The sequence below is a fragment of the Balaenoptera borealis genome (assembly GCF_965194805.1).
Source record: "Balaenoptera borealis genome assembly, chromosome: 4".
Lineage (NCBI taxonomy): Eukaryota > Metazoa > Chordata > Mammalia > Artiodactyla > Balaenopteridae > Balaenoptera > Balaenoptera borealis.
Genome location: NC_138861.1, coordinates 130,056,023 through 130,081,925, shown reverse-complemented (window position 1 = coordinate 130,081,925; position 25,903 = coordinate 130,056,023). Strand labels below are relative to the sequence as shown.

General features: G+C 36.3%; 1 protein-coding gene and 2 long non-coding RNA genes across 4 annotated transcripts in view; 1 reads left to right on the top strand and 2 right to left on the bottom strand.

Annotated features, from left to right (window-relative positions):
* Positions 1 to 25,903, bottom strand: part of LOC309627634 — a 1,075,643-nt gene that overhangs the window by 216,118 nt on the left and 833,622 nt on the right. The gene's annotated exons all lie outside the window — the stretch shown is intronic.
* PRDM5 (PR/SET domain 5) overlaps positions 1 to 25,903 on the top strand; it is a 226,103-nt gene that overhangs the window by 118,021 nt on the left and 82,179 nt on the right. For both annotated transcript variants that reach the window (XM_082389642.1, XM_082389643.1), the window contains exons 11-13: positions 3,423 to 3,516; positions 6,923 to 7,083; positions 10,240 to 10,333. In XM_082389642.1, the coding sequence (XP_082245768.1) occupies positions 3,423 to 3,516; positions 6,923 to 7,083; positions 10,240 to 10,333 (349 nt within the window). The remainder of the gene's footprint in view (positions 1 to 3,422; positions 3,517 to 6,922; positions 7,084 to 10,239; positions 10,334 to 25,903) is intronic.
* LOC309627626 lies at positions 13,488 to 18,797 on the bottom strand. Its single transcript, XR_014243868.1, has 2 exons — positions 18,713 to 18,797; positions 13,488 to 16,564 (listed from the first exon to the last, which is right to left on the bottom strand). It is a non-coding gene; the product is annotated as an uncharacterized lncRNA (long non-coding RNA).

Here is a 25,903-nt window from a genome sequence, read left to right as displayed (position 1 = left end):
CATCTTCCTAGACCCTGTTCTATGTGAGTATGAATGTGCCATAAATGGTATTCTACTATATAATGCTTTGCATTCGGCTTTTGACACTCAAAATATGTTACGGAGACTTTTCCATATCAAAGAAAAAATATATTTAATAGTCACTAGAATTTAGTTAACTAGGTTTATAACTGTCAATGGGAATTTAAAAAAAAATTCTTTACTTTTTAAAAAATATTGTGCAAGGGAATTCCCTGGCAGTCCAATGGTTAGGACTCCATGCTCTCACTGCCAAGGGCATGGTTCAGTCCCTGGTCGGGGAACTAAGATCCCACATGCCGTGCGGCGCTGCCAAGAAAAAAAAAAAAAAAAAAAAAGGTGCAAAAATCAGTCTGATACATTTCTATAAAGGGAATTGGTTAGTCAAGAGGTCTGTGTACAGTTATCATTTTGGTAAATAGAGCCACACTGCTTCTCAGAAAATTTACATTCCCAATTACCAGATGTGAGATTGCATGTTCTTACCCTTCAGACAACACAGAATGATATCTATTTTCTTCACTTCTGCCAGTCTGATAGACCATAGATAGTATTTTGTTTTAAATTTTTCATTCTTTAATTGCATTCATGGCTTGAAGTATTAATACTGTACATAATCTGACATCCCCAAGTTTTATAGCCAGTAATCCAGACTTGAAATATTCAACTGCCTGTTGACATCTCTTAATAGTCATCTGAACTTGTCCAAAATCGAATCCCTTATCTTTTACCCAGACTTGTTTCTTGCTTGCTTGCTCTTTCACATATTAGTTAATGGCTGATCCATCCTACCATTGCTCAGGTCACAGTTTTGGAGGCACGCTTGCTTCCTTCTTTCTGTGTCTTATGCTTCATACCCAGCTCTCTCTGCAAAACCTCTTCACTTTCATAATAGACCCAGAAGCCTCTGACTTTTCTTCACATGAGTGGCTACCACCCTGGTATAGGTCTTAATCACCTCTTGCTTGGTTTATTGCTATTACTTCTCTAGTTTCTCTGCTTTCCCTTGTCTCCCTACATCCTGTTCTCAACACAGCCACCTTAGCTTCCTGTTAAATGCCAACTGAATCATGCCTCTTATCTGCTTAAAACCCATTAGGGAGATTTTATATTTCTCTCAGTAAAAGACAAAACTCCTGCAATGGCCAGCCAAGCCCTACATGATTTGCTTCTCCCGTTTCTCCACCTTCTCCCATCTCTGTGCCGCTTCCACTTAGTTCATATCACACTGGCCTCCGTGGAGTTTCCTGCCTAGATCACCCAGAGGGAAACCTGCCCCTGTTCCCCCAGTGCAATCAGATCTTCTCTCAACTGTCACCTTCTCAGCCAGAATTTCCTTGAACACCTGTTTAAAATTGCTACCCCATTCTCTGAAACATTTGCTGTCCTCTTTCCCTGCTTTATTTTTCTCTGTAGCATGTATCTGATATTTTATCATTTGTTGATTGTTCCTCTCTCTCTGCTAGTGTAAGAGCTCCACAATAGCAGACACATTTGCCTTTTTTTCCCCAGAACTATATCCCCAGAATATAAAATAGGACTGGCATGTAGCGGCCTGAAGTGCATATCATAGACTTGGCACAAAATAAATAATCAATGATATTTTAAGAGTGCTATTTGGAGGAGAGTTCTTTTGCCCTTTTGGGGGAATTTTTATATTATTAATTTGCTATAACTCTTTATATTAGTAGTTTTAAACTTTTGGTTTATGTTGCAAATATTTTCTGTGTCACCGAATATTTTTGCCTTGCAGTTTTAAATTTAATTCTCTCATCTGAGTACCCGGTTTTCTGCCATGCTTAGAAAGCCTTTTCCTACTCAAAAATTATTTAAATATTTACTCATATTTTCTTGTATATTTAGTGTCTTATTCTTCACATTAAAAAAAATATAGCTGAATTGAAATGGGATTTATCTCTTGTAATGGGTGGGGAATAGACACAACTTAATTTTTCCTGAATATCTATACAGTTGCCTCACAACCATTTACTAAACAGTCCACTGTTCTTACACCAATTTGAAATGCCATATTTTCCTATAGTAAATGTTCATATATCTTTGGTAATGAAAGAAACCTACTCTTTGTTCTAGTTTGTTGATATGTTTATTCCCACTTATCATTTTAATATCTCTAATAGCACATTTGAATATCTGTAGTTTATCCTGAGTTTTAAATATTTGTTCCTCCCATCCTTTTTCTATATTTTTCACAGTCGAAAACAGTCATGATAATCCCTTTCTCACTAACATTATGTTAATAGGTAATATTTATATCTTTAATATTTATAGTGTCCATTAGACTAAGAAAATGTATAAATCTGTATGCTGTGAATAAAGTGACTTTTCTTTAAATAATTCCCTTTATTTTTATACCACAGGTATCATAACATAACGCATCAATTATATGATTTGCTTTATTTTAATAAGAGAACACAGTTCAGTTTTTTACATATTAGCATTTATGAGCATTGTTATCTCGCCATCCGTGGTAGAATAGAATTTTATTTACTGATTTGTGCCAAATGGGTTAATACTGATGTGTAATGGAAAACAGGTGAAGTGAGTAAGCTGTTTTTACTGTTGTTTTTTGTTTTTGTTTTTGATTTTTAGATCTAGCAGGTGGATTTCTGTTGTTTCTTGTTTACACATATTTTTGTCTGTCATGTGATTGATAGTGCTTCCTACATCTATGCTGCTTGACATTTGGCAAGTTACTGAAACTTTTTGAGCCTTAGTTTTCTCATCTATAAAATGGAGACACTAATGGTATTTTATTTATCAAATTGCTATTAGAATTAAGTGAAATAATTCATGTAAAGTGTTTAGCATAACATTTGATCCAAAATAAATATTTAATTAATGATACCTGGTGTTAATTATAACATGAGTAAATGTTCTAGTTTAATTTAGGGGAAAAGCAGCACCTAGGACTGAAAATTATTTGAAGTTAGTCAGTGAAGTTGAGGGAAAAGGGTGGAAACAGCCTCCCTTATACAGTTTCCTTTGTCTGTGTTGAAGATGTTGTACCGGCATAAAGTCTGTCCATTGATAAAGGAGGTTTAGTCTTTAGAGAAATTACATATCATTTCACTCTGCAAAGTAGATTCTGAGAAATCTCAATGTGTATTGAGATTAGCATTTGAGATTATAGGAGCAGTTTCCTTTACTGTTTATCAAGTTTATAATTAATTAATGTGAGAAGTTAAAAATACAGTCGTTTTTCTCCCATGAACATAGCCTATCTGTGTTTCCAGTTAAATTTATGGGGGAAGAATGTCACCAGAGGAACAGGATATTGTCCACCTTCCTGTCCTTCCTGGTCCCCATCATGAATCCAGGCTCCAATTATTGTAATGACTAGTTGATTCTAGAGAGTCCTGACTCACTGTTTCTTTCCTCTGCAGACCCACTCTGAAGAGAGGCCTTTCCAATGTGAGGAATGTAAAGCTTTGTTCCGGACCCCATTTTCTTTGCAGAGACACCTGCTCATACATAACAGTAAGTCGCAATCCAGGCAGTTGAGGACCAAAGGAATTATATCATATTTTGTTCTTATAACCTTTGAGAATGTAGGCGTCACAGAAGCGGACCTATAAGTAATTATGCAATCTGCTTTTAAACTTAAAAAGGACTGATAACTGCCTTTCACGTTTTCATCCTTTATCCTTGATTTATTTTCCCACAGTAAGATCAATCATTTTATGAGACATTTTATTTTATATCATTTTTTCCCACTATTTAAAGCTGTGTATAAAAACATGTTCAGTAAAGTGTCTTTGAAATTTGTTCTGAAACAGACGTTTTTGTTCCCTTTTAAATGTAATGATTAAGGAAACATGCCTGACTCTTTAAAACATGCAGATATCTGGCATGATTTTATTAGCTCACAGGCTTTTAAAATTGGAAAGGATCAGAGTAAACATCTAATTTAACCTCTTCATTGGAGGGGGATTGAGAAAATTGAGACTCAGAGAAGCACAGTGACATACTCAGGGTTGCACAGCACTGGGGTAGCATCCAAGCCTGTTAGTCCGGTGTTTTTCCTGCCTACTCCACTGCCTCTGATTTCTTACTTCTTTTGGCAAGGGAATTTTTGGTGGGGGTAGGGGGGAATTAAGTTATTCACATACATACTGTGAAGTCTGTCTAGCAGTTACACCGAGAGCTGATTTTAGAATACCACAGTTTTTAGCCATGTCACTTTATTCAGAGAAGAAATTGTTATTGCTAAACAGAGTTTTGAAGTGGGTTCTGTGTTCAGATGTTGAAGTAACCAGAGATTTACTACTTTATTGTATCTAAAGTTAAATAAAAATGGTATAGCATAAGTAATACATTTCTTCTAATTTGAGTTGTTTAATCAGTAGAACATCCTCTAACATGTAGTTTCTAATGCTTAATTTCTGAGGAAAGCAAAACAATCTTGACAATTGATTGTACAGATAAGATAGTATCTTGGAAGAAATTTTCTCTGGTCAAGTCAAAGTACCTAAAATGCAAAATAATAAAGATACTAAAGTTTTTATATTTATTGAGTGGTAATGATTGTGATGAAATGCGTCTTTTCCTATAGGAAAGACGGTGCTGAGATCTCATGTCATTCTGTATTCACCTTACAGCTCTGGAGAAGTTGTTAGCACCACTTTCCATTTTCCTTATAAAGAAAAGCTATGCATTTAAGGAATAAAATATGTCATGTAACAGCAGGAATTTCCATCCAATTTCACTGTCATTTGATTAAGAAAATGGCCAAAATAGAGAGGACAAAAGACTAGATCTTGTCTTATACAATAGGAAAGTTAAAACCCATTTAACTTCAAAACATGAGGATTGTTTTAGAAACTTACATCAGCACTGTGGCTCCAAATATGAAAAATAAGTTGTCATAATTATTTTGGAAATTATTGTTATTTCCTAATACACTGAAAACCAAAAAGCAGGTTACTAGCTAGCTTCTTGGTTTTAAGATAGGGACAAATCCTGATAAATTTAAGGTAAAGAAATCTGATAAAATCTCGTATCAGAATTTTAAAGTTCTGATAAACTTAAAACAAAAAAATCTGGAATTAAAATATGAAAGAAGAAAGGTATGGACTTCCTTGGTATAGCTTGAATAAGATTTTTGTACATGAACCAGTACTTTGATTCACTTAATAATTTAATGGAAATAGTTTGATAGGAGCAATCGTGGAGTATTTTTTTCCAGTGCCTGAATAGATTTGGTATTATTAACATTTACAATTTTGTGTCACTTGTCCTTTTACTCTCACTGGTTATACATTTTATACAAATATCAATAAAATTTTAAATAAATCTAGAAAGATATATGAAGACAAACTAGGTGACAACAATAACACCCTGCAACAAAAAAGCACAAAGGCAACATATAAACACAGCTCTCAGAGTCTATACAGTTCATGCATGGTTTGGTGTGACTTGGTTTCAAGTATCGAATTTCAGCAACTCAACAGCTTCCTTAGAGACTTTAAGAGAATTTAAAGAGCCATACTTCTGTTTGAAAAGACGAAGGGAGGGTAATTTGCCTTTTCCTTTTTGTTTTCCTTCTTCTTGTCATTCCTTCCTTAAATTTGGTGTGACGAAATAATAGTATCTTCACATTTCTAAATTTATGTTAGTTAAATGGAGGGAAGGTAGAAGAGCTTGGTTGAAATTGAGGTAATCTCTTATTTAGATGTAGAAAGTTACCTGCATATTTTGTCTCATAGTGAATATAATTTTTGAATCTGTGCTATTATAATTGTTCTCTAAAAAGGGAAAATATATGCAAATACTAGTCTGTCTTTATACAGGTTACATATGTTTTATATCTTTCTGGGAGATTCACTCTCTTCTAATTGTGTACACTGATCACTTAAAATGTACTTAAAATGGACTTTAGTCATAGCATGGTATGAAAGTTTAAAAAGTCCCATAAACTCCCTAAACATAGCTTCTGGAGTTGCTTTCCTGCAAGCCTAGGCTATTTGATGGGAAGGTGAAAACCCTCCCAGGTACCCTGTCTGGGATGCATTCGGAAGTCGCTGTGTCCCACCACGTGTCCCCTGCTCGGGAAAGAAAAAGGGCCTGAGGGCACTGCCAGGGGCCAGGTGACAGAGGCACCCCCCCGCCCCCGGCTGGACTCTAGGGTAGAGTCCTAGACCCCAGCCCTAGGGCTTGGGGGGCCCTTTGAGGGGCTCTAGGGTAGAAAAGGGTAGTTGCCACTCTGGGTCCCCCTGCCCCAATCCAGCTGCCTCTTTGAGAGGCAGCCCCCAAACAGTCTGAGAGCATGGAAGTTGAAGCCCTTCCCTAGCCATTTCACAGCAGACCAAGGACTGCATTAGGGGGCCTCCAGACCAAGTTCCTGAGATAGTGGAGTTGTAGCCCTCTCCTGTCCCGGGGTGAAGGATCTGCTCTGACGTCTGCCTTTGGAGGCTTCCCTCCAGTTTACTGCCTGTGAGCCAGTTCTGCCTCTGCCCCTGAAGGCCAGAGGGAGAATGGTGGGGTGAGGGGAGTTCAGGAGGGGCCCCAAAGGCAACTCACTCTGCAGAACAGAGACCTTTTGTCAAACTCAAGCCCCTGTCTTAGAAATACATACTTTTAAAGAAAATTCATAGAACCTTTAGAAAATTAGCTAATTCAATCCCCACATTTTCCAGTTAAAGGCACTGAGAATCTATGAAGGTTAAAGGACTCTCCCTCCCCACACCTGATTCACACAGGGAATTAGCAAATATGGAACTGAACAATTGTTGGAAAAATGACCTTTTATGGTTATGATAAATTGTTAGGCTGTGAAGCTGAGTTTTTGGAGAAAACAGCAGTAAATCTGGTACATATGAGGGGGAGTTAACAGCACCCTGCTGTTGTGTCTGTGTTTCTCTTACTTGACTTTTTCATTTCTAAGGTGAGAGGACTTTCAAGTGTCATCACTGTGATGCTACCTTTAAAAGGAAGGACACCTTAAATGTTCATGTCCAGGTGGTTCATGAAAGACACAAGAAGTACAGATGTGAGCTGTGTAATAAGGCATTTGTTACACCTTCAGTGCTTAGAAGTCATAAGAAAGTAAGTAGAAGCCTTCCGTGAGTTTGAATGGATTGCGTATTTTAACCATACAGGCGTGTATGTTAATTATCATGTGATAATCAATTTTATATGAATTTATCAACATATTTACTCAAAATGACAAATAAGAAACCCATGATTGATACTAGCTCTTTAGCAAATGTCTGTTTTCTTCATTTTATCAGAAGAGAATATATTTGTCATATGAAAGCAAACCTAGATTTAGGTATGGACGCTACACAGTCCTAAACTATGCCGATAGATGGGTCATACAGTGTACTCGATGAATGGGAGCTTTTCGACTTCATACATTTTTGGATTAACGTAGGTTCCTTTTTTAAAGATATTGAGTAGAGCTGTAATAGTTTTATTTTTCAAAGCTAGTTCAGCTATCTATTGACAAGTTATTAGACTGACTTCTTCTAGGATTAGAGTGGTCCTTCTTTATCTTGCATCCCTAGGACCTAGGGAAATTCCTGGTACAGAACAGGGACTTGATAAGTATTTGCTCAACTCTAATAAAATGATGTTCATACTGATGGTGATTTGGAGATTATCTTATTTGTGTTATGCTAATTACCTCCAGCAAATCAACAGGTTATTTTTACTTGTTGATTAAATACATTTTAAGTATATTTTTTAAATAGCAAAATTCATATTATAACTAATGCTGTTGAAAGTTTTAATGCTGACTTCAGAAATGACTATGAAGTGTGGTAGTTCTCTGCTGCTCAGCGTGTCCTGTCTAGTGAATGTGAAGTGGCTCCTGTGTTGTTATGACTTTTATTTTGGTACCTGTCCTTAATACAGCTGTTTCAAAAGGACTGAACTGAGTAACTTTCTTTTCTTGTATCTTTAATGCTGATTAATAATGATACTGTCTTCTCCTTTCAAAGCTCTAAATAGAATAATCTTTCAACTTTCTTTGATTGGATTACTTTTTCATGAATTTAATAGACTTTTGTTGTGTTTTAATCAATGAGGGAAAGTATAGTGAATTTTTAAGAAAGATATAGTTGTTTGTCTGCAATAACAGATTATCATAGAATATATTTTGCAGTGCATTGTTCACTTTTGTCTCATACATTTATCCAATATTCTCATAGTGATGTTTCCATGCTTTCTTACCATATTTAAGATTTTTTAGTGTTATACTTTCAATATCTTTTAATACCAGCCAATCAAATTCTGTACCTAATAATAATATATATTTTTGAATTAAGCCAAAAAGAACACTTTCATTATTTTAATTAATATTGCCGTAATGTCCTTTAGTTTGAAACTTACATTACTGAAGTACTATAAGTAACTGAGTATAAGTAGGTGAACAATGAAATACTTATGTAGCAGCAAAAGAAATCCTGTGGATTTTATAAAGATATTACAAATAACTTGGTAGTTTCCTGTTTGGAATAATCCCATGTTGTAATAATAGATGTATACAATTCCTAAACAACCTTATATTAATCAGGGAAGAATTACCATATTATTTCCCTTCTGTCAGGGAGTGAGAAGAACACAGGTCTGTTATATGTTAAAATGTTACACCATTTCCTTTAAATTGAACCATAATGTGGACCATGGGAGTAACAGCTCTTGCTGAGGTGTAAAGAATGTATAACTGTTTTGTGTAAGAACTTGTAATGAAAATGGCAAGTTAAGTGCTGCCAAATGAAGAATCCAGGAGATGTTTGTTGTAGACAGTATCATTGGCTAGTGTGGCTGTTGATTAGACTGTATTCCTCAAACTTGAATGTAATATAAATCTTTTTCAAGGGAAAAAAATCTAAAGGACACTGAAGTTGACTAAGATATTTCATTTATAACTCTTTTAAAAATTACAAATATGATAGTGTATATCCAAATATAGATTATAATTCAAAAATGAAAATTTATAAATTAAATATCAACCAATAAGGTTATAAACCAATTATATTAAAGTTAACAATTGATTTAATATGGAAGATGAGAATGTTTTGCTAAGTTAGTGGTTCCTCGAGGTTGTCGGGTTCTGACACAGTTACCCCACCCTTTTTTCTCTATCCCAGCTGGCCTGTCTTTCCTTTCTGGGGACACATCATTTTTAAAAAACCTTTCCTGTTCTTTCTGCATTAGCTCATGGCAATTCCAGTAACAATACTTGCTAGCAATTTGCGTAAAAACACAGGCAAACTACAGGTCCTGGAAGTTCTGTTTTGTGACGGTGGTGGTAGCCCAGATGACCCACTGTATGCTTTTATTCATATTTAGGTTACCACTGAAGTTAACAGTTCTAAAAAGGGTCTGAGAGAGTGTGCAGGTATCTGAAGTAATTGCCTCCTTCTCGTCCTTTTCCCTTCTCCTAAGTTTGAAAACCAATGGGACTTGAGAAGTAGCTCTGCCTCCTCATTTATTGGAATGACCTATTTTGATGTTGGTAGAAACACTGGTCGCCTGAAGAGATTGTGAGACAAGTTGAAAACACTTCACCTGCCTCCTTTTTTGGGAGAGGTCACTCTTTTTTTTCTTTGAACTCTCTAACATTGTATTGAAACTGGCTTTGATGATACTCATTCGCCTTTTCTTGTGTGGTGGTTTTATGCCCAGGTTAAAGGTATTGAAGGCAGCAGTGATCTTTCAAATTGACTGTTCAGTTAACACCTGCTGATTTTAAAGATCAAATCAGATTTATATTCCTTTTTGCTTTGCAGTAAAATCAATCCAGTCTGACAAACATAATGCAAGTAACAGATTACTTTACTGAGATTAATTCTGTCCTCAAGCATTAAATACACACAAAGAATGTGAAAAATGCTTCTAAGGAAGTGTTTCTTGGCAGCAGTCAAGGGCAGCTGTAGCCCCATTTTGATTATGTGGTTTTGTTAACATACACTGGTTTTGTATAACTTAATCATTTTTAGATGGGGGCTCCATAAAGGCTTAAAATGTAAACTGCAAAGTTATTTTCAAATTAACACTAACGCATGATTCTGAGAGGTTTTTTTGAACCAGTGGGAATAACCATGATAAATTGTTTAAAATCTCATTGTGATATTAAATCATTTTAAAGGAACATAATCCTGGGAAAAAAAGGATTTACTGTTGTCAGAGACACTTAATCATTTTAACCTCATTCTTTATATTTGTTCTCAACCTTTATTATTCCTTTCCGTTTAGACACATACAGGAGAAAAGGAGAAAATCTGCCCCTATTGTGGCCAGAAATTTGCCAGCAGTGGTACACTGAGAGTTCATATCCGTAGCCACACAGGTATGTAGATTGTAATCGGTGATAACAACATAGAGAAATCAAATTCTTCCAAGGGAAGGAGTTTATAATTTTACAAAATGACTCCAAGATTAAGAATTAATCTTGACTGTTTTCTCTCTTGTAAAGTTTTATAGCATCTAGTTTCTTACTCTAGAAAAATTTTGAATAAGTACACTTTCCCAAACTAAGTTAAATATCTGAAGTAGAAACTGATTAATGTTTGGTTGTGAAATAACTGTGATTTACTTTATATACTATTCTAATAGATGGAATAGGGTGTAGCAGTTTTATAGAAGGCTAAGGGCCTCCTCTTAAAAATCCCTCCTGTAACTCGCATCAAATGTGGCCTTTTAAAATGTAGAAAGTCCTTGGAATGTGGCTTGAATGCTATAAGATTTTATTGGATGCAAGGGTGATGTGACCATAGTATCTGTTATGCCATGAATTGCTTCCTAAAGGGTTTTGTTCATTTCTTACAACTTCCTGTGTAATTTCTCCCATGAGAGAGGGCTGTGCCCTAGTGAAGGGTGAATGAACAGCTAAATATTCTTCAAAGAACTTTGTTTGGGTTTTATCTGTCATGTAGAAAAGTTCTTGAAAAGACTTGAAAGAATACTCTTAATTTTGATAGCCAGATTATTGTGTATGAATCTTAAGTGGTTCTCAGTAGCTGGACTGTGTTTGGTAAACTGTGTAACTGGATTAAATTGCTGAAGCTTTTTATTCAAGAGCCGTAGTATCTGATTTTCTTTATCATTGTGTCCCTAGCTCCTAGCTCAGTGTTTAGCACAATAACTGTGTTGTGAATGAAGAAATGTTAGTTTAAGCAGGTCAAAGAATAATACTGTGATTATTATACAAAGGTGGAGAAAAAAGGGCAGCCATGCAGCATAATTTCTTATTTTGGAAATTTTCTGGCTAAAGCTGAAAAGCGTAGGTCAACTTAGTAGTTGTCATCTTAGAATAGCCTCTTAAATACTTTCAAATGAAACATATAACCAAGAACAGATCAAGCATTATACATGATGGCTGTGGAATAATGAGCGCCCTAAAGAAGGAAAGGAGATCTTCTTGACTAGAAGTATCTAGAGAAAGTGAGGCTTTCAGGACAAAGTCCACTATGTGTAGCAGAAACAGAACACAACAAAAAGAAAAGTAGAGAGAAGCAAAAAGAAAAGGGCAGCAGAGAATCATGCTGAGGACAGGTGGACTTAAAATAGTGCCAGAGACTCTTAGCACCATGTCCTGATTGTACAGAAGAGGCAAGTAAATGATGGAGAGAGAGGAGAGAGAGCTCTGAAGTCCCAGGCCAGCCCCGGAACCTAACAGTGTAATCTTTGACGTCAGTGGGCACCACTCTCTTCTGTGTATTGGGGGCCATGCGGAATTGTGGCAGACATGGTTAAGGGCGAGAGTGAAATCAACAGCCTTCCATTCTGGATCCGTAGTTCTTAGAAGACGTCTTTGTGCCACCCTGAAAACGTAACTTGCAGTTTGCTCCGCAGATTTTATGTCTGTATGTGTGTGCTTGTGCGTATAATTTGTAGATGGAAGGAGGGCAACTAGGAGATGGGGAAAGTGTATTATTTCTGCGTATCGTAGTAATAAGTTTAGAGTAATGCCCTGAGACATTATCATGTAACTGAATTATGGTTGATATAGTGTGTTTTTAAAAGGCAGTGATTATTGTTCAGAATGCATTAAAACATGCATTTCAGCATAGAAAAGATGAGTCCAATCATAGAACACTTGATTATTCAAAATAATTCCATCCTTGAGAATTCCATGTGCCTACATTTTATTTTACTTGTAGACGATAGGCAGTGGAGAAGAATAAACTTAAGCTAGTAATTTCTTCTAAAATTTTAATTATTATCCGCTACAAAGTTGCAATAATAAGATTTTTTTGAGCTCCAAGAATTCTCTGTGATAAAAGTATTAATAAATATATGTAGTTTTTTTTGTTGTCATGTTATGTTCTATAGTATCTGTAATCTAAAGATATTTTTAAAAATTCAGATCTTTTTTATATGATCTGGTTATTTAAATGTTGTACAGGTTCTGGTTTATTGGTTTCTGATCAAGAAAACTGGCCACCTAAATTCAGACAACAATGCTAAGGCACAGTCAGCCAACATGTACGTTTAAATAAGTAAAGTAAAAATATAAAGGTGGCCTATGTGTTTATGTATGTCCACACAAACAGTTGTATAATTATTTATTTACAATTATTATTTACTTATAACTGGATTTTTCTGTTTAAAATCAGACTCATTTCATTTTCACACTTTACAATTCTTCTTTGAGTTATTTTGATGTGAAGCCTATGTTTTTGGTGACACTTGCCTGGCAGCATGGCTGGGGCTGTATTTGAAGTGGTCGGTGTCAAGCAGCAGAGGTGACCGCGGAGACCTGGCGGGTTGCTGGTATCGGGGCTTCCGTAACAGTCCTGGCGTGGATTTCTTTTCCTGCATGGACTAATGCTGCTTTTGCTTCTCTTTCATTCGCTTTGTCCTGTCCTCCAAATCATGTGCATCCATTTTCCCTTCCAAGCTGGAACCCGGCTCAGTGACCAAATGGGTTTATGTAGTTATTTTGCTTCTATGATGATAAAGCTCGCATTTCGAGTTCTATCAATTCACGTTTTCTCTCTCTATTATTTTTTCTTATGAAATCACGTGATTTAATTCAGCCCTTTCCCACACTAGGGTTAGCGATTTATGTTTGTGCTACAGGGTAACACAGGTACGGGGTCACGGCCTATTCTGCAGGAAACATTTAGTCATATACTGTCAGGGAGCACGCGGTGCAGTGGCGAGGACCCTGAGTGGAGATGGGGTGGGGAGGGTCAGGACACACAGCTGATGCAGCCCCTGAGGGGCAGGGCCCTCTGCGTCATCGGTGCTCACGTTTTGGCCTCAGCACTCCATATCATCTCAAAAATAATTGAGGACCCTGGGAAGCTGTCGTTTGTGTGGGCTGTGTCTGTAGCTATTTACTATATTAGAAATTAAAGCTGAGAACATTTAACAATATTTATTAATTTGTTAAAAATAACAATAAGAAACCCATTACATGTTAACATAAACAACATATTTTTATAGAAAGTAGCTACATTTTTCTAATCAGAAATAATATCGTGAGACGGGAGACATTGTTTTACATTTCTTTAGTTTTTTTAAATGTATTTATTTGTTTATTTATTTTTGCTGCATTGGGTCTTCATTGCTGCACGCGGGCTTTCTCTAGTTGCGGTGAGAGGGGGCTACTCTTTGTTGCGGTGCGTGGGCTTCTCATTGCGGTGGCTTCTCTTGTTGCGGAGCACGGGCTCTGGGACACGTGGGCTTCAGTAGTTGTGGCACTCAGGCTCAGTAGTTGTGGCTCGCAGGCTCTAGAGCGCAGGCTCAGTAGTTGTGGCACACGGGCTTAGTTGCTCCGCGGCATGTGGAATCTTCCCGGAACAGGGCTCGAACCCGTGTCCCCTGCATCGGGAGGCAGATTCTTAACCACTGCGCCACCAGGGAAGTCCCTGTTTTACATTTCTGAAACTCTCTTTAATGTCTGGTTCAAGAGGAGACAGGTTCTCATGTCTGTTTCTTCATTCATCCTGCTGCAACATGTTCTTTTGATTGCAGAATTTGAAGAAAATCTGGCCTCACATAGGTATGCAGTTAGAAGAGTTCTTAACTAGCCTTCGTAAATAATTCTGGATATTATTTGTTACTATAGTAAAGCTCAAAAAGTGGTAGTTTTTTTTTTTGTTTTTTTTTTAGGGTTTGTGTTGTGGAACTTAAAATCATCTCCGTGAACTTCTCTTATTCTGTCGCATTAAAATCCATTGGTGTGTCTTGCACTTTGAATGATCTTTTACCCATGCGTGATTCTGTAACATGATGCACAGATCATTTGGAAAATATTGGCTCCCTCAGTTACATGGATCCTCCATGTGTGTTAATGTCATCACCGATCTCATTAGGCAAGTCTTAAGTATTCGGAAGCCTTCAAGCACATGGTAGCATGTACAGATTTTCCAAAATTCTAAATTTGGCTTTGACTGCTCTAATTCTTTTGTCTGGTAAGAAACACTTCCCTCCCTCCCTCCCTTCCTTTGTTCCTTCTTTCCTTCCTTCCTTCTTTCTTTTGAAATGACAGGCTTCTTTTATTTTCAAAAAACAAATGTTTACCAAATACCAAATCTGAATAACCATATTTTGTATGTCAGTCATTTTGTTTCAAGTAAAAATGGTGTTCCATGAAGAAAAGCTTGTTAGGTGAGCTCATGACTCAATCACACAGGTGCTTTTCCTTGAGACAACTTTAATATATCAGTATGCATTACAAGTACTTATTTCCCATTTTATAACTAAGAATATTAAAATATCATACTCAAGAGTTAGGGTTTAATGAAATTAATAATTTTTACTTCATCAAAGCCATTCTGTTCCTGAAACCGGCATGTATTTCTGTTCTGAGTATGTGGCTGTGAAGATGCAGTGATGACTGGTACCATCAGATGCCACTGTCTTGATCTGCCCCAAGGCCCAGCAGTTTTACCCACCGTTACTTGTGTACCATTAGTGCAAAAGCAACACAGTGTAAAAGGAAAATAGCATAATAATATTATTGTGAAAGTAGTTTTGACCATGAAGACCTCGTGAAAGAATCTTGGGGATCCCCAGGAGTGCACAGACCCTATTTTGGGAAATAATGCTCTAGAAGGACCACCTAGCCAATGATAAATGCCTAGGAAAATAGGAGTGTGTGTGTGTGTGTGTGTGTGTGTGTGTGTGTGTGTGTGTGTTTTGGGGTCAGGTGAGGTAGAAGGTGCAGAGAAGAATGTGTTGCCTGTGCAGGTAAGGATCCAGCTGACAGAGGCCATCCTGTTTAACTGACACCATTTCTCTCATTTGATTGCTCAGACTGGTTTGGTTCCAACTGTTACTCTGTGTTTTGTGATAAATTCTTAAGCTGCTGCTGCTGCTTCTACTGCTACTGCTACTGAAACATGTTAATGTCCGTTGTCATAGCCTTTGCTGGAATCTGGATTTTAAAAAGGCAGGTGATGAGTAGGAGGTGTGCGAACGGTGCACTTTTATAGGTACTGTTTGCTGTTGGGTTGATATGTTTATGATTGTAAACAGAAAACCATTTAAAGCTTTCCAACTTTGGGCATATTTATAGATATACTGCAGACCTTACCTCTCAAATTTGCCTGCAGATAGAACCTTTCTAAAAGGTTATCCTTCCAGTAAGCTATTTCCTGCTATTTGAAATCCTTTCGTTGGGGTTTGGAGGAGTCTGAGTTATAGTGAGATTGCACAACTTTTCCTACCTAGAGAGTTGTTCTGCTCAGTAGAAGCGAGTCCCAATGTGTCTCCTCCTCTACCTTCCTCTGTCATGGGAGTCTACTTTGGGTAATGGAAAGGGCAGCACTTAGAAACAACTAATTTGAATTCAAATCCTGACCTCTGCCACTTACTAGCTGTGCAGTTTTGAGCAAACTACTTAACCTCTCTGAATCCACTTTACCTCATAAGTCCTTTGTGGAGAATAAATTGAATCGTATCTGTAAAATACTTAGTGCTGCTGGTTCATAGTATTAATAGATGGTCAGTTAATTGTCATAAGTATAATCTCTGAAAGTCTTCTGTAATATTCCCACTGAAGACTACTTTTCCAAAATTAAATGAATCATTGAATTGTATTCATTAACATTGGGTGGCAAGGCTTTATTGAATGATGTAGTTTCTTATATTATCTCTTCCTCCTTTTCTTTGGTTTTTCTTTCTTACAGGACATCGTACTGAGAATTTTATGTTCAATATCTTTCCTTTTCTTTCTTTCAACTTTATCAAGATCTTAAATTGTTGAATATGCTGAAACTTTAATAACTTAGTTTATAAACATAATCTGGATTAACTGTTGATAAGGAACTAAGTTAACATCATGATGTCTGGCATAGTCATGGAATTTTCTTAACATATTACCTTTGGAAAAATGCACTTTAGATGGGTATGTTCCTGATTAACTAAGCCTTTCTTTTTAATAAGTATTTAAAGGGGAACTCAGTTGGAAAAATTATTTTTGGTGGTATTTTAAAATCTGAACTATTATATGCCTCACTACTTTCTTTATTGAAATTAAACCATAATGACCTCCAGAATAATCTTTCACAAATTAATTGACCATTTGACATCAAAACTTGGGCTTGGCTTTTAAAATTATTACTACCTTCTTTTTTTTTTTTTAAACATCTTTATTGGAGTATAATTGCTTTACAATGGTGTGTTAGTTTCTGCTTTATAACAAAGTGAATCAGTTATACATATACATATGTTCTCATATCTCTTCCCTCTTGCATCTCCCTCCCTCCCACCCTCCCTATCCCACCCCTCTAGGTGGTCACAAAACACCGAGCTGATCTCCCTGTGCTATGCGGCTGCTTCCCACTAGCTATCTATTTTACATTTGGTAGTGTATATATGTCCATGCCACTCTCTCACCCTGTCACATCTCACCCCTCCCCCTCCCTATATCCTCAAGTCCATTCTCTAGTAGGTCTGTGTCTTTATTCCCGTCTTGCCACTATATTCTTCATGACCTTTTTTTTTTTTTTTCCTTAGATTCCATATATATGTGTTAGCATACTGTATTTGTTTTTCTCTTTCTGACTTACTTCACTCTGTGTGACAGACTCTAACTCCATCCACCTCACTACAAATACCTCCATTTCATTTCTTTTTATGGCTGAGTAATATTCCATTGTATATATGTGCCACATCTTCTTTATCCATTCATCCAATGATGGACACTTAGGTTGCTTCCATGTCCTGACTATTGTAAATAGAGCTGCAATGAACATTTTGGTACATGACTCTTTTTGAATTATGGTTTTCTCAGGGTATATGCCCAGTAGTGGGATTGCTGGGTCGTATGGTAGTTCTATTTTTAGTTTTTTAAGGAACCTCCATACTGTTCTCCATAGTGGCTGTATCAATTTACATTCCCACCAACAGTGCAAGAGTGTTCCCTTTTCTCCACACCCTCTCCAGCATTTATTGTTTCTAGATTTTTTGATGATGGCCATTCTGACCGGTGTGAGATGATATCTCATTGTAGTTTTGATTTGCATTTCTCTAATGATTAATGATGTTGAGCATTCTTTCATGTGTCTGTTGGCCATCTGTATATCTTCTTTGGAGAAATGTCTATTTAGGTCTTCTGCCCATTTTTGGATTGGGTTGTTTGTTTTTTTGTTATTGAGCTGCATGAGCTGCTTGTAAATCTTGGAGATTAATCCTTTGTCAGTTGCTTCATTTGCAAATATTTTCTCCCATTCTGAGGGTTGTCTTTTCGTCTTGTTTATGGTTTCCTTTGCTATGCAAAAGCTTTTAAGTTTCATTAGGTCCCATTTGTTTATTTGTGTTTTTATTTCCATTTCTCTAGGAGCTGGGTCAAAAAGGATCTTGCTGTGATTTATGTCATAGAGTGTTCTACCTATGTTTTCCTCTAAGAGTTTGATAGTGTCTGGCCTTACACTTAGGTCTTTAATCCATTTTGAGTTTATTTTTGTGTATGGTGTCAGAGAGTGTTCTAATTTCATACTTTTACATGTACCTGTCCAATTTTCCCAGCACCACTTATTGAAGAGGCTGTCTTTTCTCCACTGTATATGCTTGCCTCCTTTATCAAAGATAAGGTGACCATATGTGCGTGGGTTTATCTCTGGGCTTTCTATCTTGTTCCATTGATCTATATTTCTGTTTTTGTGCCAGTACCATACTATCTTGATTACTGTAGCTTTGTAATATAGTCTGAAGTCCGGGAGCCTGATTCCTCCAGCTCCATTTTTCGTTCTCAAGATTGCTTTGGCTATTCGGGGTCTTTTGTGGTTCCATACAAATTGTGAAATTTTTTGTTCTAGTTCTGTGAAAAATGCCAGTGGTAGTTTCATAGGGATTGCATTGAATCTGTAGATTGCTTTGGGTAGTAGAGTCATTTTCACAGTGTTTATTCTTCCAATCCAAGAACATGGTATATCTCTCCATCTATTTGTATCATCTTTAATTTCTTTCATCAATGTCCTATAATTTTCTGCATACAGGTCTTTTGTCTCCCTAGGTAGGTTTATTCCTAGATATTTTATTCTTTTTGTTGCAATGGTAAACGGGAGTGTTTTCTTAATTTCACTTTCAGATTTTTCATCATTAGTATATAGGAATGCAAGAGATTTCTGTGCATTAATTTTGTATCCTGCTACTTTACCAAATTCATTGATTAGCTCTAGTAGTTTTCTGGTAGCATCTTTAGGATTCTCTATGTATAGTATCATGTCATCTGCAAACAGTGACAGCTTTACTTCTTCTTTTCCGATACTACCTTCTTTATTAGACATAAACCCTAAGTATGCTTGATTACTAAGTCCAAAAAGGCAATAAGGTTTGTTTAAAAAATTTTGTCCTGTTTCTTGAAGAACTGTTTATAAATAGCAAAAAATTGGAGATCAAGCCCGCATATCCAACATTTAGGAGATTGGTTATATAAATTATGGTATATCTATAAATTGGGATATTATGTAGACAATAAAAATGATTGTATAAATATATATTAACATGAAAAGAAATGAGAATGATAAGTTACAAAATAAAATAGTATATTTTTGTAAGGATAAAACATTGTTATATTAAGGTCTTAAAGGTTAAATACTAAATTAGTAACTGGTTATTTCTGTGTATTGTGAATATGGATAGTTTGAATTTTCTTCATGATTTTCTGTGTTTTCTAATTTTTCTATAATAATTTTCTTGTACAATAAAAATATTTAAAGTATATTAATCTTATATTATGATTATGCAGGTAACTGTTACTATCAGAACATTCCTGCTAAATTACTTAGATGTGACATGTCTTTGCATCTTACTGTCAAATGGGCCAGCAAGAAGTACGTAGAAAAATATATGTTGAAGAGAGAGAAATGAGAATAAGAAAGCAGATATGGTAATATTAAACCCAAGTGAGGCTATGTAGTGTTCACTGCATGATTTTTCTAATTTTTCTTCATGTTTGAAAATTTTCATAATTAAAAGTGGGAGTGTATTATTTCTATGAGAACAATGGAATGGACACAGGTGCCAACTAGGTGCAGCTGAGATCTGTCTCCTGAACATCCAGCTTCATAGCTCACGTCTTGTGTACATCTCCCTGAGAGCCTAGTTCTTTCAACAGGGAAGACTATATTCTTTAAACAAAACAGACTTTTGCTGTTTTGTTTTTTGCTTACAGTTATACTGTTCAGAGAGAACTCAGATTCTTCTGAAGAAAGCAGAGTATCGTTACTTCATGCTTAGTCACCTTGAAAAAGGAATTCCATGAAATTTGCAATTCTCATGGATTATTCAGAAGTTTTTTTTGAAATACTTTGGAAAGCATATGTATTATTTTATAAAAGAAGGTGTAAAGAATTGATGAGGCTCACCCAGTCAAGCTATTATCCTACTTAAAACTTTTCAGTGGTTTCCCCTTACCTTGTGCAAATGAACATCCCTTGCACTTGACATCCCAGGCTCCTTTACTGGGCTTCTTTCACTCCCCTCCAGTCTCCAGTTAAATGTTACTTTGTCCCTGATGTGTTACCTGCCCATCACTTCACTCCCCTCTTAACTAGGTTGGCATGCTCTATGGTGTACTTCTCTCCACACAGCACCCTTCAGATGCTGGCACTTCTTCAGTAGTTTCTAGATTCTCACTTCCTTAGAGCTGTGCCCATATCTGATTTCTTACTTGTTTACTATTCAGAGCACTACTTGGCATAGAGAAAGAACTGAGTGAAAGTTTCTTGAATAAGTAAAAGTATCTACAAGTAGATTGCAGTACCTGTAGGATAGTGGGAAGGATACTGGCTTCATAGTGAGAAGTCCCAGATCTGAATCCAAATTTAATTGACCATAGAACCATTTTTTCATATAATACCCACAAAAATTTGTGGAATTCACTTCGAGAAATGTTAACATCAAAGAATAAAATTGCTAAACTCCTCAATCTGTCAGCTGGGCCTACTCACAATGTAGTAAGCTTTTGCTTTTCTTTCCATTCTTCACCTCTTTGTTTCATCATGCAATTGGTGGGAAACAGATTGTATAACAAATAATAGTCAGCAACATGGTTCAAGACTTAGCTCACCAATGCATATAAAATTACGACACTTCAGTAAAGGAACAAAGAACAATATTTAGCCAACCAGCACTCAAATTTACTGTGACTCCTTTTAGCTTGGAATTGCCTAGTGTTTTAAATTGTCATTAGAAAAAACAGAGAGGAATACTAGCCCTGACAAATTGCCCATCCATTTTGTTTGATGAATCAATTCTATAGGAACTGGAAAGATTACAAACAGTTGTGTGGTGTATTGTAGTCTTTTGCACCTTGTAGCCTCTCATCTACTAGAGGTTTTGAGGGCTCCCATTGTTTGGTATATATGAATGTCTCTTCTCAGTTATGATATTACACTTACTTTATCTGTTCCCTCATTAGATTCTAAGCTGAAGGGCAGGGCAGATCTAGCTCAGGTTTTTTTTTTTTTTTAATTTATTTATTTATTTATGGCTGTGTTGGGTCTTCGTTTCTGTGCGAGGGCTTTCTCTAGTTGTGGCAAGTGGGGGCCACTCTTCATCGTGATGCGCGGGCCTCTCACTATCGCGGCCTCTCTTGTTGCGGAGCACAGGCTTCAGACGCGCAGGCTCAGTAATTGCGGCGCACGGGCCCAGTTGCTCCGCGGCATGTGGGACCTTCCCAGACCAGGGCTCGAACCCGTGTCCCCTGCATTGGCAGGCAGACCCTCAACCACTGCGCCACCAGGGAAGCCCCTAGCTCAGGTTTTTAATCAAGTTTATTGAAGGAGAGAGCCTTTCTCAAATATTTTCTAAGTTAATCCTTTCATAGTCAGTGTGGTGGGTTTCCAATATCATTCTCATTTTCTAGGTGAAGAAGCTGAGATTCAGAGAAGCAAATGACCTATCCAAAGTAATAAGATCCAAATATTTTTACTTCAAATTCTGTTTTATTTTTGTGTTACCTCTTCTTTTTTTTTTTTTTTTTTTTTTGCTACACGGTTACATAGCTGCTACACAGTTGTTATTAGTACCACAAAAATTTTATAACTTTTCCAGTTTAAAAGATGAGTGAAATTCTGAAAGTATTATATTATTTCTGTAGTATGAAAAATTTATGCTTTAGAGCCAAATGAAAGGTGTTTTGGTGTTTTGATTTTTTTTTAAGCAGCATTTACTTGGTCATTTACTTCTGACTCATTTTTATAGTGGACAGTAACACAGAGAAAATGATGATTAAGTTTAGTTTCACCAGATTCTTTTTTCTTTTTTTTAATTGACTTTATTTTTAGGGCAGTTTTAGGTTCATGGCAAAATTGAGAGGAAGGTGCAGAGATTTCCCCATCTACTTCCTCCCCCTATGCATGTGTAATCTCCCCTACTATCAATATTCCTAACCAGACTGGTATGTTTGCTATAATTGATGAACCTACATTGACACATTATAATCACCCAAAGTCCGTAGTTTACCTTATGGTTCCATGTTGGTGTTGCACATTCTGTGGGTTTGGACAAATGTGTAATGACATGTATCCACCATTATGATATCATCCAGAGTATTTTCACTGCTTTAAAAATCCACTTCACTTTGTCTGTTCATCTCACAATTCTCAACCCCTGGCAACCACTGATCTTTTTACTTTCTGCATAATTTTTTGTTTTCCAGGATGTCATATAGTTGGACAGATTACTTCTTTTATTTCTGGGAAATGATTATTAATTGATAGTTGAGCCTTTCAGTGAGATGGATGTACATTTGAATACACTGCAATGTGATGAGATTTTTATAGAGGTAATAGTCTTTTCATCATTTTCCCATTATGTTGAAGGAGTCAGTTTCACTTTGTTTTTATGGTATTCAAACTGTACATCAATATCGGGGGAAGTCAGTTTTCTTTTTTGTGACATCAAACAACACTAAGCTTTATGAAGAAGAAATGTGATTTCAGTTTATGTTTCTTTCTTCCAGTTTGCCATTTGGTATCTCTCATCATGTCCTATTTGGTATAGTGACAGTATTGCTTTGTGTAGTGTTAAATGCAGTTTTCTTCATGTTAACTTTCTTACAGCAGGCTTTATTTTATTGACTCATGGCTGTGGTCATTCTGTAAGGCGTGATCACTTAGCTATTGGATTACTACCCGTCTTTGAGTGCTGGGAGAGATCTTCCTATTTATGTCTCTATTGTCTTTTTTTTGTTAATAGTGTTTAAAAACTACATTTTAAAAATCTCTCCAATTCTTTCATGTTTCGATTAAGTTTTTTCCTTTACTACCTTAAATAACCAACCAGTTGTATCCTTGGTTCACCTTCTTTCTTCTTTGTCTACTGCCTCTCCGTCTTCTATTCCCATTGCTGCCATATCGTACTGCTAAGGTGAAGTATGGCAAAACTCTGGTTTTTCCATTAACATTGAAAATATTATTTGTCACAAACCTTGTATCCACCTTCTAAAGTCCACTCGTTCTTCATAATTAGGTGATTAGAATAAGGACATGCATGGCAAGTGTGCACAAGACATCTGCTTGTATAGATTATTAAAATATAACAGTCTTCACTTTTAGAAAAGAAAGGAACTTCAGAAGTTTTCTAGTTCAAGCCTTTTAATTGAACTAATGCCCAGAAAAATATAATGATTTGCTAAGGTTACATAATTTATATGTGGTTCTTCTAGAACTAAACTAAGGCTTAAACTTTTTCCAGTATATCACATTGCTGGTATTTTTATTTCTTCTTCTTTACCATGCCTCCTAACCTTTACTGTTACTCTCGAACTCACCCTAGAATTATGTAAATTCCTTCCATAATGCATAACGTTAGATGATATCATGTTGATAAACAACCAATTGAGGATAATAACCTCGACTTGGAAACTTGAGAGTATGTAGTTTGTTAATTATGGTCTAACTGAGGTCTTTAACTCTAGATATGGAGAAACTTCTGCACCACAGAATCAACCGTCCATGCTACCATATTATTTTATACCTGGTTTATATCCAGCGTCAGATCCTAGAGTCAGATTACAGGTTTTCAAGTTCCATTTTATTGATTTCCTCCTTGTATGAGCTATCATAAATTGCTTGACCTCTTCAACGCTTAGTTTCCTCACCTGAAAAACAGGTGTAATAAAAGCACCAACTTCGTAGCCTTGTTTCAAGGAACAACTGAAAGTGTAGGCAGAGAACTCTGCACGGTGCCTAGCATGGTGTAAGCATGCTATGATGTGAGCTCTTGCTGCCAGCTGTGCTGTGTGTTTTGTTTTTGTTATTCCTACTTGTATTTAATCACAGGTATTCATACTCCCTTAATATAAGGTCTGACCCTCTAGTCCCAGTGTCGTCGTCATCATCTTTTTATAACCTTTAGCAGCAGCATATAGATCATCTCTAGAACACTGATGAGGGTTTGCCGTCAAACAGGCTGGTTTGGGGTGAGTGAGGGTGCAGGGACTGTGTGTTGCCATCATCGTTAGTGAAGGTGAATGTTTAGGTCTGTGCCTGGCAGGCAGCTCTGTAATTCATCATCCAGCTTCCTATGTTGGAATGACAGAGATGGCACTCTGCGGGTCAGCTGAAATAGTAGAGCATGTTCTCCCGTTGGTTTATAGCTTCTTAGGGTCAGTGAGAGCTGGGGTTAATTCCATGAGGGAATCCATGGACTGTGACATGAATTCCATCCGTCGTTCATAAATTATGAAAGAAATTCTAGGAACTGCTTTTGGGGTTTTAAAGCTCTGGGCCAGAAGGTTAATTACTTGCCTACAGTTCCAACCAGCTTTCCGTGTTAATAGATACCGGCTGTGTTGGCCCTTCTGTTCTAGGCTTGCTTGCACACTGTTATTTGAATGTAGTAATAAATCACTGTCTTAGGAAATATTTAATTTTTTAGTAACTACCTGTGATCATCTCAGAAATAAAGAATTGGTATATCATGGTTTGATAATACTTGGATTTTAGCCACTGTTTTTCCTTCTTCTCTAATAGTTTTTCTAAAGGAATTTTTTCATTCTTTGTAGAATATTTATCCAAAGTTAATAAAAACAGTAGCTATAAATAATTATAAGTAACTATAAGGCAACAATTACAATTAGTCATAAACAAAAATAAACAATTAACAGTCATTGTAAACACAAATGAAAATTTAAACATGTCTTTTCACATTTTTATAATTAGATAACCCCTATATTTTGAGAGGGAATTTATTTTGCTATCTTTATTTTCTAAGTGGTTAATTACTAACGTTAGGTCAAATCACATATTCTTTTACCCACAGGTAATCTAAGAGTTAACAGAATAGTTGAGTATAGAATCTGCATAGAAATAAAAGATTTCCTCTACGCACCCCCCATCATACTTCAGAGATTGAGATGGAGAGCTTCAGATTTTCCCTAAGAAGTCTTACTCATAGGTAGAGTCTTGAACTCTATGTATGATTCTTATTTTCTCAGTGTGATTTTGATACTTCAGATAATTTCTGATCAACCACATCAGCGAAATAAACCATTTTTTCCTCTTTTCTGTATTTATCTCTTCCCTGGTTGATTTTGGGCTAGTAACAAACATATATAACAACTTAAGAGGGAGAGACATTCATTTTGACTTTCATTGGTAATGTGATTATCTTTTTTTTTTTTTTTTTTTTTTTTTTTTTTACTTTTTTTGAAAATATCAAAGGCCCTAGTTTTTTAATGCAAAAATTATAATGCTTATGTCAAGGTTAGTCATAGGCTGGGCTATGGGGCACATAGGGAAGAGTGAGGGAGTGACATTGTCTTGGAATATAGTGTGATGAACAGTCATCAAATGAATTAATAGTACAGTCACAGGGACCATGATAAGATGGATCATTTAAAATATATCATTTATGTAACTCTATTTTTATCATTTCTTTATTTTTTTTTTGATCTCCTGGGATCCTCAAAAACGGAAGTGGCCTATGCAGTGATTTTCATTATTGAAACTGTATTTCAGCAGCTTTATTGGTAAATTATTAGCTAATATTATCAATAGCTGCCTCTGTTAAATCTGGAACACAGCATTTTTTTTTTTTTTTTTTTAGTTTAGGAAAACCGAAGGAGATTTGATTGCCTCGGATACGTGCTTTCTCCTACCACTGCTACCATGTTTCCCCCCAAGAACAGCTTCTCTGTGTGTTGTTTTTCTGTAGTTCTGAGTTGTGCCTCAGGCCTGGGGGAGGTTTTATAGCTTTTCTAGGTTTTGGATAAGAGAATAGTTTTCTGGGTTCCTTGCTGCTCACAGTTTTATACTCTTGATTCTTCCTTGCTGGCCCTGTGAACAGGAAAACCCCTCTGTGTGCAGGCACCTAAGGTTTAACTGCTGCATCACTGCGTGACCACTCTTCACAAACTATGCTCGTAAATACTGGGTTAAATAAAACTTCTGGTAGAAATTCCTAAAGACAGAAAACTACTGGGTGAAAAGATTAATGATTTTCCCACCAAAAT